Source organism: Stylophora pistillata, chromosome 11, assembly GCF_964205215.1.
Source record: "Stylophora pistillata chromosome 11, jaStyPist1.2, whole genome shotgun sequence".
Taxonomy (NCBI): domain Eukaryota; kingdom Metazoa; phylum Cnidaria; class Anthozoa; order Scleractinia; family Pocilloporidae; genus Stylophora; species Stylophora pistillata.
Window position 1 is genome coordinate 8,897,117 of NC_142529.1, and position 17,420 is coordinate 8,914,536.

General features: G+C 34.8%; 1 protein-coding gene and 1 pseudogene across 1 annotated transcript; one reads left to right on the forward strand and one right to left on the reverse strand.

Annotated features, from left to right (window-relative positions):
- Positions 1-3,443: 3,443 nt before the first annotated feature.
- Positions 3,444-5,708, forward strand: LOC148719902 (uncharacterized; annotated as a pseudogene).
- An 8,999-nt stretch (positions 5,709-14,707) lies between these two features.
- Positions 14,708-17,140, reverse strand: LOC111319349 (kelch-like protein 25). The gene has a single exon (XM_022922143.2). It carries the CDS (start codon positions 17,061-17,063, stop codon positions 15,330-15,332), a length of 1,734 nt encoding a protein of 577 aa, XP_022777878.2. The 5' UTR covers positions 17,064-17,140; the 3' UTR covers positions 14,708-15,329.
- Positions 17,141-17,420: the final 280 nt, after the last annotated feature.

Consider the following 17,420-nt stretch of genomic DNA (forward strand, 5'->3'; position numbering starts at 1 on the left):
TGTAACTGTTGCTTGTTCCATCGAAAAGTGTATTACTATTATCAGCCTGTATTTTTAGTGATGTATTTGCTTGGAAATATAACATTACTGTGTTGGCTATTGTCACCCAAGAACCTTTAGTGTTTTGAAGTTGAATATTAATGTCACCGCTAGTAGTCATGAATGGTTTATCTAGAATGAACTTGAGATGTGACAAATGTGCACTTTTCACACCATCGATGAATGTTAGCTCAATTGGTAGGGCGCTGCACTAGTATCGCAGAGGTCAGTGGTTCGAATCCCGTACAGGCCTGAAATTTTTTTCAGGTCTGATTTTCACTATTGCTCAAATAGTGCTTTACTGCGAAGGATCGTGCTCATATAGTCTCATAACTGCAGTTCACACATATGTTTCATATGTTTGTTGTTGTTTGATTTATCATCTACGGGTTTATGTCGAATTAATTTGATGGCCTGCTCCCAGTTGGCTTGTTAGCTCAATTGGTAGAGCGCTGCACTAGTATCGCAGAGGTCAGTGGTTCGAATCCCGTACAGGCCCGAAATTTTTTTCAGGTCTGATTTTCACTATTGCTCAAATAGTGCTTTACTGCGAAGGATCGTGCTCATATACGATTAATAATCTTGTTGTTTTGCATATCAAGATTACCTGACATGGGTCGTGTTCCATCAGTATGAAGATGATCGTCGGTATAAGCTTTTGTACAAGCATCTTGATTATCGGTTGGATTTTTCAAGTTCTTAAGTTGTTTGTTTTCCATGTCATAATCACCAGAAGCAGTCAATTTAAACCCTACACCTGGTAATCCTCGTTGACCTCTTAAAGTACCACTACCAGATGATTTATAATTTAATAATCCATTTGAATAACTCATTATATATATTAATTACATTATACTTTTTCATCAAAGTTCTTTGAAGTAAATTTTTTTATCTTATCAAGATATACGAATGAATAAGGCTCTTGTGTTGCTTTTTGATAACTATCTTTTCGAATTCCAGTTTCTCTACATATCATATTTCTTTCATTTTTGCTTGGAAAACCATAAATACAAAAATGACTGCAGTTCAGTCTTATATCCTTTGGTGTCTTATAGAAACTCTGACTTAAGTAAATAACTGAACAGTTCTTATGTCTTCCTCTGATAAAATATTCAATCAGTGGATTTTGGTTCTTTTCACACACAAAGTCATCAAATATAACAATTTTCTGTGATTCATTATCCATTTCAGTGACAGGAATAATTTCATCATTGCTTACTTCAAGAATTGGGTAACCCACCTCTTCTGAAATAGGCTCAAATGTTTGCATCATATGTTGATATTTTGTTTGTTCAAGGTTTTTAGCATAAAGATATATTTTATCGAAATACAAAAGTCTATAGACCATATCAAGAAGCAAATTAGTTTTACCAGAACCACTTGGGCCACAAATAAGCATTCGAAAACATCTATCTGGCATTAATTTATGTGCCTGCTTGAAGTTAACATTATTGTTATCTTCAACATTGTAATTAGGTATTCTCATTATAATATATACTTATATTATATATGAGTCTTAAAAAATGGCAAAAGTTAGCGAAAAGTAAAACTAATCTTGGAAACCAAATCAATAGAGTTCATGATGCTATTAAGAAAACTAACATCAACCAACAAACAAACCAGACATTATTTAAACAAATGTTTGAACCAGTGACTGGTAAATTAGATGAAGTTATTGAAAGTAATTTGAATACACCTCCAATTAGAAAAAAATCAAAGAAAAAAGGTAAAACTCCACACATTGATTATTACCCAGAAGTGGATCCATTTGAAGATATGGATGTAGAGGGTCTTTTAGATGATGATCGTGGATATGAACCATATGATGAAAAACAAATTCCAATATCACCACCACCTTATGCTTATAAGGAACCACCAGCAGTGGTGCGAAAAGTTAAGCCTTATGATGGTGATCAATCATTCGGTGAAATGTTGGATTCATTTGAAGAACCACCAGAATATGACTATGATGAAGACATTGATTATGGCCTACAAGATTCAGATGCCGCAAACATGATTTTAGATGATCTCAATGTAATTAATTATGATGATCTTGATAAAAGTTTATCAGAAATACCTAGTGAAAGAGGTAAAAGAACAAAATTAACCCGAATCATTAAATACGCTGAATCTCGAAGGAATCAATTAAAAGGATATAAAAGTGATGTTACCAAAAGATATAATAAAGGTGAAATAAATGATGCAGAAAAGCAATTAGAAAATAGAAAAATTGATATAAGACGCTCTGTGTTAAACAAATATATCTCAGATAATAAGAAAAAGTTAAAGACTATTCAAGGTTCAGGTGTTCATTTTTACAATAATCCCAAACAGCTTGTGAAACAACTCGAACTCATCATTGGTGAAATGATAGCCGGCAATAATAGTATTAAAATGAGAAACACAGGTCAAGCCATTCTTGATACTCTCTTGAAGACATCAACCATAAACAAGAAACAATACACAAAAATGTTCAATAATTATTTCAAAATATAATGTAACCATATCATATAATGGAAAGAGAAATTGTTTTGACAAGTTATAACAATAAATCTGGAAAAAACAAACCATCAGATTTTACAACTCGTTTTGTTCAACCTATAACTCTTGACAAAAATCGTCAGTATGTTATTGGTCTTAACAGAATTATAAACATGAGTTTCACATGGTTCAATGTCAACAGTTCACTCAATAACCAGAAGCTTAAATATAGTAAAGATAACGGTACATCTTTCACTGAAATCGATCTACCAGCCGGTGTATGGAGTTATGAAGATTTCAACAATTACATTAAATCTCTAACAAAAGACAATAACACTTATCCCATAACATTAGAATTTGATAAAACAATTTTTAGAGTTGAAATAACACTGGCTAATAATTATCAACTTGATCTTCGAGAGAGTAACTTTAATGAGCTTATTGGATTCAATAAAGCATTACTTACATCTGGAACCCATGTTGGTACAAAAGTTCCCAATTTATCACAAGATACTGATCTTCTAAACATTCATTGTGATCTCATTAATGAAAGCATGGTTGATGGTCAAGAAACAGACATAATCTACAGCTTCAGTACAAGTGTAATCCAACCATCATATAGTTTCACTCTTGAACCACAGAGAGTCACTTTTAGTCCAGTAAACAAAAGCAGAATATCAACCATTCGTATTTATATCACTGATGGAAAACGAAGAATTATTGATTTGAATGGACAAGACACAGCTTTTTCACTATTGTTAAAACCACTCAATTAATATAACTAATTAATATAATGAGATTGATTGAGTACAAAAAAATTTATCATCCAAAATTGGGTCGTTTTGTCTATAAACAAAAGGGTTCTGGTATCATTATTGATAATTTATTTAAACCAATAAAAGCCATATTCAAATCAGTTGTTAAACCATTTGCTAAAAAAACTCTTGATGCAGGTGTTTCACATGCTGGAGAACGTCTTGGAAAAGCTGTTTCTCAAAAATCTGGTGATTATATAATGAAAAAATTACATTCAATACGAAACACAAAACCAACAAAACCAAAACAAGAGAGTTCTGTTACAAAACCAAAACCAAAACAAGAAGAATCAACAGACATGATTCTAAATCGACTGATAAGTGGTGATGGAATAAGACGTAAAAAAAAATAATCTAACATATAAATATAATGTTTAGAACAAGTGAATATTTACAACGAAACGAATTAACTCGAATACAACTCGATAATGTTATTAGCAGCCCAGCTAATAATAATGCACAATCTAAAGCTGATTACAAATTCACCGTCAACGATCGAAGTAGTTTTTTCGATTGGTATAATGCTTACTTTGAGGTCCAGTTTCAAGTTCAAAAGCTAGCTGATGGTGCTGCTTTCGGAGCAGATCGAGTGTCAGTAATCAACGGTGCTCATTCACTTCTTCAACATATGACTACTAAAAGTGGAGGTAAAATCGTTTACGATACGGATAATCTTCATAAAGTAGTCAACTTGAAAAATTTGATTGAATAGAGTGATGATTTCTCAAGAAGCGTTGCCAAAAACAGTCTGTGGTACCTTGATACAGATTACAGAATTGCTAATTCAAATCAAAACAGTGGATTTGAAGCTCGACGATTGTTAACAACTGGAAACAATGATGTAAACGTAATCATTCCTCTCAACCGTTATTCATTTTTCGAAGAGCTTGAAGATCGTATGTTACACCAATGCAATTACAATTTACTTTAACATTGTTAAGTGACGCAAATCTCATCCAAAAACTGGCTGCTGTTGATGATGGTCGTGTGGTTATTGATCGATTTTATTTATGGGTTCCAAGATTGATTCCAAAAGATAGTCTTTATCAACAGTTTCTATCAAACTATATGAAAGTTAATAAGTGGACTTATAATCAAGAAATGTTCCAACAATCAGCTGGTACTAGATCATCAGGCTTTTTTCAAATCAGTCCATCCATCGATAATGTAAAACATGTATTTGTCTATTTTCAGAGAAATAAAGACAATAATGATGAATTGAATCCATATGAATATGACACTTTCAACATTAACGCTGATCGTGGAAATGGTTCTTCCCTTACAACTTTCCGTTTAGAATATGGCAATGGTGTATTTTATCCTGAAGTGGAATACGATAGCGAATCCAAAGTAAGAATATTCAATGATTTGATGAGTTATGCAATGCGTAAGAACGATTATAATTCAGGTACACAACTCAATCTAAGCAATTTCAATTCTCTTTTTGGAGTCATTTATTTCGATCTCACTTTTAAAACTGAAAAGGTTACAAGAGATCCCAAACAGCTTGTTTTCAGATACAAACTGAATGCACAAGCAGCTGCTGATAGTGTTTTTACAGTTAATGCTGTTGTACTCTATGAACAAGAAGTTATAATAAACAAAGTTGGAAATGAACTGTTGATTGTCTAAGACCACAATTGAATAGACCCCCAGCTAAATGACCTGACACCATTAATTAAATATGTTTTATAATATGAATTGTATAACGTATAATCATAATGGTACAGTTATTTGAAATCAATGTAAAACTATCACCAAATCAAAAAAAGAATTTAGGTAAAGCATATCATGACAAACAGTCAATAACATTGAGATTATTCTCAAACTCATTAAGTGGAAATGATAAACTCTTAGTTCCAAAAACAGTTGTGAACAGATTACAAAAAAGTAAACAAATGAAAAAAGGTATGGATATAAAATTATCAAAAACAAACATTAGAAACCAAATTGGAGGCAGCCTTTTAACATCAATACTCGCTATGGGAAAAAGTCTTTTGCCAACCATTGGAAAAACATTAGGTCTTTCTGCTTTGGCTGGATTGGCTTCAGAAGGTGCTTCTCAAGTTGTTAAATCAATTTCTGGATCAGGTTTTCTCATACCACAGAATAAAATAGATCAACTCATTAAATACAAACATTTATTAAGTGAAAAACAGAAAAAGGACATTCTCAATGCTTTACAAAGTGGACAAGGTGTTTATGTCATACCAACAAAGACTCAACATGGAGGAGCTATTGGGACTATCCTTGCTTCAATTGGTATTCCATTAGCTATTGACTTTGTTAAGAATTTATTTTCTGGTGGATCAGCTCCTAGATTAGGCCCACCACCTCCATTTATTGGTAATTGGCCAAATGGTAGAACTTATGGCAGAGGTGAAAAAAAAAAAAAATTCCATAAAATAATCCCTTTAACAAACTTTGATCTACTTGAATGGTGTAAATATCTGAAAATTCCAATCAACAATGTTCTAAGCAGAGATGAAAAGGTTCCTCACAATCACAAACAAGCACTTTTCATTTACAATCTCGAACCATCTTACATGTCAGGATCACATTGGGTAACAACTTTTGTTAAGGATAATGTCATCAATTACTTCGATTCATTTGGAATGCCACCGTTTCAAGAAATGGTTAATCATGCTAAAAAGAAGAATATCACTTTATTACATCAAAACAATCAAATTCAAAACATTAAAACATCAACTTGTGGATACTTTTGTTTGTATTTCTTAAATGAGATGAACAAAGGTAAATCATATTTCGATCTTCTACAAGTGTTTGATATACATGACACTATGAAAAATGAAAGATTCATTGCAAAGTATTTTAATTTAATATAAGTTATTTATATATGAAGTCTTATTGTGTAAAACAGAAAAAAGTTACTGAATGTGTCCCAGGAAGTGAAAGATATGAACCAACAAAAAATGGTAGAATAATGTTGAAATGTATTTGTTCAGACTGTGGTAAAACTAAAACAAAGTTTGTGGGTGGATCATTGTTTGATGTAGGAAACAGTCATTCAATAGGTGAAATGGTTTTCAAAGGATTAGCCAACAGTGGTGCTTATCTTGCTCGAAAAGGTGCTGAAAAAGCTATCAAATCAGATTATGCCAAGAGTAAAATCAAACAAACAGCCAACAAATATCTCGATCAAGCTCTTGACAGTTTCACTAATGATTTGAGTAAAAAGATAAGTGGAGGAAACATTGATTATTCACAATGGTATCCAATGGAAATGTATTCACCCCAAGGTGTTCATGATCCAACTAATCCACTTTACAAAGGAGGCGCTGTTGATATTCATAAACTCATCGGTAAATTACCTAAACCAAAAAGTGGTTGGACTCTTCCAGGTCATAAATACACAGGACCTTATAACGATCTTAACAAACAAGTCAAATATAATCCCACAACCGGTGAAATATTAGAAATATATGATAAACCCACTGGAAAGACTGATGCAATTGCTATGCAGCATGATGTTGATTACAGTGTTTGTAAAGGTGATAAAAAATGCAAAAATATAGCTGATCGTAAAATGGTTAAAGCATTAGACGCAGTACCATGGAATGAGCGTCAATGGGGTCATTGGCTAGCTAGAAATGTCATCAATACAAAACAGAAATTAGGTCTTGGTGTGAGACAAAAAAACGTGAAAAGCCGTCGAGTGAAATAAATTGGCAAGTCAAATTAGCAAATGAATTACACAAACCCATCAAACGTAAATTCACTCGGCGGCGTATAATTGTAAACCACATCGATGAAATATGGACAGCAGATTTGGTTGAAATGCAGAAATTCAGTAAATGGAACAAAGGCTATCGATATCTTCTCATGGTTATTGATGTATTCAGTAAATACGGTTGGATTGAACCTTTGAAAGACAAGAAGGGTGAGTCAATCACTGAAGCGTTTAAAAGAATATTCAAAGAAGGAAGAAAGCCAAAGTTCCTATGGACTAACAAGGGTAAAGAATTTTATAATAAACATGTTGAAGAATTGTTGGATAAAAATAGTGTTAAATTGTATTCAACCGAAAATGAAGAGAAATCGTCTGTTGTCGAACGATGGAATAGAACGATTAAAAACAAGATGTGGAAACAGTTTACTATCCAAGGCAATACTCAATATTTCGACATTTTACCGAAAATTCTAAGTCAGTACAATAACACCAAACATAAATCAATAAAAATGACACCAACAGAAGCGTCTAATAAAAAGAACGAAGGAATAGTTTATTTTAATCTCTATGGTGATGACAGTATCTTAACATCAAAACAACGTATACCGAAATATGAAATCGGTGAGAAGGTTCGAATATCAAAGTATAAAAGACAAGTATTCGATAAAGGCTACACTCCAAATTGGACAGAAGAGATATTTATTATCGACAAGATACAGTACACGAATCCAATCACTTATCGATTGCGAGATTTGAACAACGAAGAAATCAAAGGAAGCTTCTATGAACCTGAATTATTGAAAGCCAAACAAGAAATATTTCGAATCGATAAAGTAATAAAGAGAGATTATAAAAATAAACGAGCTTTGGTTAAATGGAAGGGATATAATAATGATTTCAACAGTTGGTTTTCTTTCAAGGATTTACAAGCTATCTAGGTTGCGTGCAATTTCAGACATTTTTTCAACGGTCAAGACTGCATGGTTACCATGATTGCAAGTCTAGAAACGTCTTATATGTCATCACAATTCCTTCCAAATCATCTCGTCTTCAGCGCATATGATTTGGATTTTTTTAAAGTTCTTTTGGAAAAAACTGATAGGTAGTTTACACTGCAAAAAACGTGGATATTTCTGAACCAATTCACAAAATCGTTTTAAAAAGAAAGCATACGACCTTGAGATGTCAATGTTATTTCGCAGAAGAGTTGAAAAGAATTTGAGGACACCTCTTTCAGTTTGGTCAGCATATCTCCTTGCAAGGCTGAATATTTTTATCATTGCGTGACTTTTCCTAGAAACGGAGCATATTATTCATAACTACTCGGAAATGAATCTAGGGGGTTCCCCGCTGACCAGTCTGGACATGGTTTGATAAACAGGAAATGAGTCATCACCAATAGCTATTGTTTGGGAATCACGAAAGGTGTTACGTTGTAAGTTACCATTTATATGGTTTGATAAGAATGGGAAGTCTGTTGTGGAATATTTTGAAGGTCATCCAGTTGAAGCAATGCCTTGGATACATGAAATAGACTGCACTTGTGGTAATTGTAAGTAGGCCGGCACTGCAGTGCCGTGACGTCATATGTAGTAGCTTGTAATATTCTTCCAAGATGCTCGAATTAGATGTAAACTATGTCACCAGAAGTTTAAAAATAATAAAACATTAGATATCCATAGGAGAATCATACATCGGATTGAAATTTAAGATAATTATGTTTCAAAACGTGGTAATCAATAAAATCAATTATTTGGTTGAAATCATTGCTTACAATGTAATTATCTTTGTCCTCAACTCTCTTTCTGAATTGTACCTGTTCAGGTCTCATTTCAATCTTTTTACCCGGTCTCTTTAATTCGCAATAAATGACCTTTTCATTATGAATAATGATGATAAGATCAGTGATTCCTTTTTGATACACCTTTTGCATCCTTTTATTGCGACTTAGAAACTCTCCAAAAGTATGAACAATGAGAACATGTGGGTTATTTTCATAATGTTTAAAAACAGACATCATAAGATCGTATTCAGACATTATACTATATCATTATACTAAATTGTAATGTCCGTATGCGTAACTATTGATACCATCCTTGAGAATATATCGTTTATCATCAAAGCAACTTAATGATACTTTATTTAAGTCATAACTACAGATTTCATGTTCGTCACTCCGGATGGTTTTCATCTTGTGATGCATTTGTTTTGAATTGAATAAAACATCTTTGTAATTTTCATGTTTAATGTCTTTTTTAATCACGTTCTTCTTAACACCTTTCGCTGTACGACTACCTTGATTATTATTCTTAATGTAACTATACAACTTCGATCTCAGACCAATAAATTCAACTACTGGACTCCAGCAGCTTCATCTTTCATTTAACCAATCACTTTCTTGTTCTTTTTGTAAAAGTATGGAGAGTTTTCAGGATAATCACTGTTATCAAACATATGTCTATCCTTCTGGAAGTCTTTGTATACATCGTCCGCTTCAATTTCATAAGTCAGTGAATCAGTGTCTGTAAATAATAACTTTGCTTTGTTTCCATATTTGTGTTTGATGTAACCATAATGGAAATCATACATCAAAGTCTTTGAAAGATCAAGAATACACAAACCAATATAAGCTGGTCTGTTTAAAGTTAATGTTTCTTTGATTTTGTGTACAGCAACCAGATTCTCATTGAATATTTTACTTGACACAAATGTTGGTCTAGATGCTAATTTCAACACCTTATTCTTGTCAGTGATGAGTCTTACATCAACACGCTTTCTAAGATTTTCCATCGTCTTTCCAAATACAGAATTATTTATTAATTTGAAAAAGTCTTTCTCGAAAGCATTCTTAGCTTGAGTTCTCTTTTGTGTATTAAAGTCGATGTATTGTTTTAACCAGGGTGACTGATTAAATTCAAGTGCTCTATGGATAGTTTTTAATTTCATTCCAAGATCGAGATATAACTGAAGATTTCGGTAATGCAGAACGTATTTCTCTTTGTTTGACAATGTTGGAATCAATTTTGATACAAGACCTGTTGATATGTTAAATTTCTCAGCGATTTGTTTACTGTATGGTGACAACATGTCTGACGTGACTTTAATCTTTTCTGGTGCTAATGGATAATCATTATGCAAATCATGTAACTCTTTTGGGTATTCAAGATCAACTTCTAGTATTAATCCCTTTTTACTATTTTCTTAATATGAATCAAGGTTGAGTTTATCAATCTTCTTCCATTTGAATCCACCAGTTGGAAGGTATTGTGACATAGCCCAACCGTACAGATTATTTGCGTCAAGGTACATAATATACTTTGATGGTTCATTTTCATTGTAATCGTTCATGTATTGGTTGTTTGCTTTTCCATATCGATTCGCAATATAACTTGTACCACCTCTCATTCCTTTTTCAATAAACTGAAACATATCAATATCAGTCATTAATTCAAGTTTTATATTAGTCATTTTCAACATAGCGTCCCAAGATAGTCCAGGGCTTGTGAAATAGTGACAAGGGTCGAGTTTATAATATTGGTGACAAGTTTGTCTGAAGTTTTCAAACACATCAGCCAACAACAATATGTCAGATTTGAGGTATAAATCATGATAATCACCCATTGTTTGTAACTTGAATTTTTTCCACACATTTTGAGCATGTTTGTAATCATCATCTGAGATATGTTCATTATTCAGTATGCTGTAAAATTCATCTTTTATTAGTAATTCTGTCTCATCGAATTTATCAAAGCTATCCATGTAATCATAAGGGTAAACACCTTTTCTAGTCATGAGCTCGAATTTGTTTTTCTTAAATTGTTCTGAGGTATATTTGAAAGCTTCTTTAGGTAGATTGTTGACTAGTTTATCAAGGCTAGAACTCATGAACTGAAAACTGTCGATGAAAGTGAGATTATTTCCTAGCATGAAAGCCATATACTTTTCCATGTTATTTGGAATTGTGTTAATGTTCATTTCACATTCTTCTCCTTTCTTGTTTGTATATCTGTTGTTCTTAACAATCTCTCCAATTTCTTGCATAATGAAATGTGAATCGTAACCTCTCAGATTATGAAATATCACAGGTATTTTATCACTGATCCGAAAATTCAAATTACAGTCTTGATGAGCTGAGCCTCTGAATTTTCCAGTTATGTGACAATGATCTCTCACTCTAATATCTTCATTGGTATACTTCTGTTCACAAATATATATGGCATGTATCAGCGTTTTGAAATTGTTTTTCATCTTCTTTAGTCATTTTAAGTGGTTTGTTAAATTTGGATTTGATAATCTTTTTACAATATCTTAACTCTTCAAGCATGTGTTCCATGAATTTATAAACAGCTTTCTCGCCACGATATATTTGAATAGGTTTCGTATACTTGTCATCGTAAATGCAAACAACTTTGTAGCCATATCCACAGTCAGTATGTTTTTGATAAGCTTCAGTGAAAGATTTTGCACCAGTTTGTTGACAACCTTGAACTTTTTCCGTTATTGCTTCAAAGTCAGCGTAGATTACAAATGGAAGTGGTAGTTGCTTATGATGATGATTGAACTTTAATATGTTGTGGTCTTTAGTCGGCATCTTAACAGCTTGAACTCCATTGATTAGGAGGCAATTAGCTTTATGGTCAATTAAGACTCTTTCAGAACTAAAACACTGTAAACAATACATACAGAAATGCTTTCTCTCCTTATGTTTATTTTGGCTATACATAAACCTATTAAAATCTTTAATTAGTATGTAATGTTAATTCTTATTTTCTTCTGTTATTAATAAGAGATTCATATGATTTTTATTCGTTTCCTTACTGATGTATATTGGGTATTTTTCTTTATTCTCATAGCCAAATACGTTGACGTTGATTTTATTTTGTTTTTCAATCTTGTTGATTTGGTTAATAGTCACCGGAAATTCAATTCCTGTGTAATCTAATTTCTCAACAAAAGCTCTGTCAACTTTTTTGATCCTCTGAGGATACTTCTCTTGTGGATTTAAGTGTCTTATATGGCACCAACGGAAACATTCATTATCTGTATTTTTCAGATTGATCAAACCTTTATTAGCATTTCTAAGTTCTGATGGAAGTTCAATATAAGATGAACCTTTTGTTGGATTATATTTCACAGTATTTATGCAGTGATTATCAACTGATTGAATACGCCAACCAGATCCTTCAGAAATCCATTGTGCGATTTGTAATGTTATATGTTCTTCTGTTAATTTTAAAGAGTCTGCTATTTCTGTTTCATTTATTATTGTTTGAGGTTTGCTATTAAAGTACGCCGTTTTTGTTTGAACTTCATCACCAATATGTTTCTCAAAGGTAATTTTCATTGTCTCTGTGAATTTGAAACCTTTCATTGTGTCCAATAACTTTTTAAGATATTTACCAACAGCTAATCTTGTGCTTTGCATTTGAAGTAATGGATCTTTATCATTTTTTATGTTTATTTCATCTGATTTAGTATATCCTTTCAAAGCCTTATTTGTCTCATTGATTTTTGTTCTTGGTAAAGGAACAGGCTTTTTTGTTCTTGGTAGAGGAATAGGTGGTTTGATAATGTTTTCTTCATAATCTTGAGCCATCTGTTTCACATTTTTGAACTGTGGAGCGAATTTAAATTTACGCTTCAATGTTTTGGGTTGATATTTTGGAACAGGTCTTAAATTCATGATTATATCAACCAGTTGATCTTTTGTCAGATTCTGTAATTCGTTTCTATTCATGTCTATATATGGGTTAGATAATTTTTGTTTCATTTGATTTTGTGTATTCAATATTTCCAAAGTTTCCTTCATATTTTGTAAACGTGAATTTTCTTTAAGTGTATTTTGATTTTGTGTATTCAATATTTTCATAATTTCCTTCATATTTTGTTTGATGGTAATACAAAACAGTTTGGTAGAGCTTCATTTTTTTCACTATTTTTGGTTTTATAGAGGGTGAAAATCAAGTCGTCCTGAGCCTATCGAAAATGAATCGCTGCGAATCGGTTGAAGAATGATACAAATTGCTTTGGTAAAGCTTGATTTTTTACCATTTTTGGCGTTTTGGTCTCACAGCCCCAAGCCCTATACTACTTATTGCGATACAGAATTTAAGTATGAGATTAACAACAAAAAGCGACCATCGCAATATGACCTTTGACTTTTTACGGCCCCTCCTCGAGTTGATCCTTAGGACCAGGCCAACAAAAATCATCACATATCATACACGATGAACTTTGTTTGCTCGCCTTTCGTCGCGTACGTCATATTTAAGCTCTTTTAACTTGAGACTGTAGTGAGTTTGAAGTTCGTTCTCCTGAGTTACCGCTACAGTTCCAGCGTAGATGAATTTCAAAACATCTTCCATAACAGATCTTGAAATCTCCTCAAACCGAACAATCCCTTTTCGATTCTCTTTCATGTCGCTCTGAAGAAGTCTGCAAAAGTACGGACTTGCGGCGGAAAGAACATTTCTGTGAGCCCTCAACTCTCTGTCGTCTTTGGAAACCAAAGTGACGTCGCACAAATAATCTTGTTTTCGCTGTGCGTTGAGGCGCTTCACTCAGTTCCACGCTGAAAGGCGTTTGTTCGGCAGCTGAAACAGGCTGTATATCTTCCATATTTAACAGAATTTCCCAATTTCCGCGGGCAGTGGATTAATACTCGGGAAAAATATCGAAAGCGGAAGCATAGATGGTTCCCACTTTCCTTTACGCTCGCTCGGTTGCCGAGTTCCCTTCTGTCACGGCGATTTTTGTCACCGGTATGGTTGTTTTGTAGATCCATTCCTCTCTCGAACTGTCAAAACCGTGACATTCAATACAATATACAACACAATTGTTAAGCGGTCTGAAATACTAAAGAAAGTTGAAGTATTTTCCACGGAGAGCAAAGAGATTTGTCCCCGACCTTTGACTGCAAGGAGCGTAATGGTGTAGTTCGCCTTTTAAAATCTTGCTTAAGAGCAGAAGTTATCTATCGAATTTTTCTGATAGACCTTGAGCACTTGGTTCATAGAAAACATAGCATCTTTTGTGGTATTTCTTGAGAAAGTGGTTGATGCTGCTTTTATTTGCATATCATGGCCATAAATAGATAGACCACAGGTCCGTTAAGTGGGATAAATTACTCAAATTATCAAATCAAGATCCTCCTGCCCGTGAGAGTTGAAATTCTATGATTTTCTGGATTTCCATGACTCACACGAACCCTGGACCCATCCTGGCACCATTCAATAAAACTAAACATAGCTAGAACTTTAAAGAAAGGAAGAGACACACTAGCCACAATCTAAAAAATATCGAGCTGTTAAAACTAATCAGAAAGGAGCAAAAGATTTTTAACGTGATAAATGATACAGGCCACAATTATCATATTTATGTGACACGTGAATTTTACAGAAAGCCGAGCGTGATTCGCACGTGAATCTATGAACTAGCGTGAGGCGTGTTTAGCCTCCTGAAGTATACGTGACCCGTGATTTTTTTATTGCAACAAGTGAAAACCTCAAGCTTTCCCCGAAACCTAACACAGAAGAAGAGAAATTTGAAAGTTTCCCTTTTTAATGTGTGACACCTGAAATGCTCTTTTTAGTACACGTGACTGGTGAATATAAGTTTCTTGCGTAGAACAGCATACGGACTCCCCTCCCCCACTTCCCCCCACCCACCCACTAACGTCTGCTCAGAGGTCCCTCTGTTAATTGTGACAAAATAATTGAAACTTAATCACAAACACTCAATTTATTCTCTTTTTGTTTTTGTCGCACACATCGGCATCGATAATTATGATTTTTTGTTTTTGTTTTTGTAATATAACTAGGCACACGAAACCGCTATTTCTCTACTTTGCAACGAGTCGTATTCTTGTTTTCAAAGCGTTTCCTTCTCATCATCAATGGAATTCTTGATTGAATATGACTAACCCTGAAGTATTTCAAAGAGCTTGATTTAAATCTAATATCAAGGGACCAGTCATAATTGATCTCTAGGGGGGGAGGGGGTGGAGGGTTTTGAGGGGGGACTGGATCACATGGTTTTCAAGGGAAACGGTGGGGGATCAGTTTTCGCCAAACGAGTATAAAGGGAGGGAACATAGAAAATTGACTTCTAGATAACTGCCAATGACGGGGGGGAGGGGGAGGAGGGGAGGAGGGAGAGGGTCATAAGAATATTTCAGAGCCTTATAAGATGGTCCTAGTAAATTTCATCGTGTCACGCCCAAAATTCTCCTACCCCCCCCCCCCCCTTCTTCTGGCGATAACTAATGACTAATGAGCAGCGCCTAAGTAGAATGTCCGGACGGTTTAAAGAGTCGTAAAATGACTGAGAGACTCCGCTTCTATAATACTAAGTTCATCTAGTGCTCCTTTGGAAAGCCTCAGTACACATCCAATGAACGAATTATAATCTGAGGAGATGCTTTCCACTGGTATGGTTGTTTTCTGAACCCATCTGTCCTCAGCAGTGTCAAAGCACTCAACACTCAGCTCACTTTGGTTGTTCTCATTCATTCCACCCAGTACGTACAGCTTTCCATTCAGCTGTACCATACTACCAAAGCAACGAGGAGCATTCAGGCATTGAAATACTTGCCATTCATTTGTTGATATACTGTACACCTCACAAGTATTTAATTTTTGTCCTCTGTATACCCCTCCAGCGACGAAAATTTTTTCTTGAGTGGCCACCCCAAAAGGGCCAGCTCTTTCTATCTGCATACTAGCGATCTCTTCCCATGTCTTCTCTACAGTGTCGAATCTCTCACCATTTGCGAAATATCCGCGTGTTTTTCTCCAACCACCAATCATATACAGGTGTGTACCACTTGCAACAACACAAATATTCTCTCTACAATCTTGGTCAAACGAGAGATCAACTGCCTCCCATCTGCACAGCTCTACATTGTACTTTACGACCGTAGTTTTTTGGTCAGTGGTGTTTACTTGAACAGCATAAATTTCCCCTTTAACGATAGCTACGTAACAGCTGCCCGCGTGCGATTTAAAGGCTGACCAATCGTTAAAGACTGGATCGTACCTCTCTGCACCCTCAGATTTTGTGAAGGTAAACAATTGATCACGAAATTTTATCATCTTCGACGTAGTGGCTGTCAGCTCCTTCGTACCATTAGGTAAACGCTTCCACTGGTCTTCTTCAGGAATATAGCATAAATTGTACTTGCCACCACGTGCCACAATAACACGTGTTTCCAGCCCTTTCCTGGGTGACTGCGGAAGATGATCTTCATCAACAAAGACAGCCATCTTCATGGCAGCATCCATGACTAGCTTCACACAGGCAAAATTCTCACGCACCAGTTCGTTTATCGCGATACCTTGCAAACAGTCACGCGACAGAAAACCCAGTCGAACATGACGAAACAACTCTTCAAATGATGTTTTTCGCGGGCTCACTTTGTGATTTACCCAGTCCAAAATGATTGTAAAAACATCAGCTTCCTCTTTGACTGTAATTTCATCCGACGAAATCCACCTCTCGATCTCTTTAGCTTCCAAGTGCAAAAATTCATCCAGTTTTGCCACTTTAACGATGTTTTCGTGAATACAACGCCTGCTGCTGGTGATGAGCTCGTCACAATCGTATTTCTCAGCGAGGTAAAAGGTTGAAATACAGTTTACGTGTGATATTTCTCCTTCCAAAAACCGCCCTGAAGCTGTTTTCAAGCCCGGTATGATCAGATAATTCCCTGCGGCGATAAGTTCCTTAGCATTTTCCTGAGTTACTTCCACAGTTCCAGTGTAGATGAATTTTAAAACATCTTCCATAACAGATCCTGAAATCTCCTCAAATCGAATGATCCCCTCTCGATTTTCTTTCATGTCGCTCTGAAAAAGTCTGCAAAAATATGGACTCGCGGCGGAAAGAACATTTCTGTGAGCCTTTAACTCTCTGTTATCTTTGGAAACCAAAGTAATGTCGCACAAATAATCTTGTTTTCGCTGAATGTTGAGGCGCTTCATCAATTCTACACAGAACGACACCTGTTCAGCAGCTGAGATGGGCTCTATATCTTCCATAGTTTACAGAATTTCCTGGTTTCCTTGGGCAGAATCCGCTTTAATTTTGCTGATAATGAGAAACACACGGGTAAGATATCAAAAGCGGAAGCATGGCTGGTTCCCAGTTTTCCATCTAAGCTCCCGGGTCCCCCGGGCCGGGAGAACTCTGGCGACGAGTAGATATGGGAAAGAGGTGCTGAATGAATGATGATCTCGAGCCAGTAATCAGAATTTTGGGGAAAAGAAGTAAAGAGACTGGGTAAATTTGAGACAAAATCGTGACAACATATTAGTGCAAAAGTTATGTTTAAAAAGATAGTTATATCATTTATTCAAGGGCAAGAACTATAAACTGTTTATCATCTCCTACTCAAA

Coding starts and splice junctions, on each gene's coding strand:
- LOC111319349 (XM_022922143.2), bottom strand. CDS start 17,063: ATGGAAGATATAGAGCCCATCTCAGCTGCTGAACAGGTGTCGTTCTGT.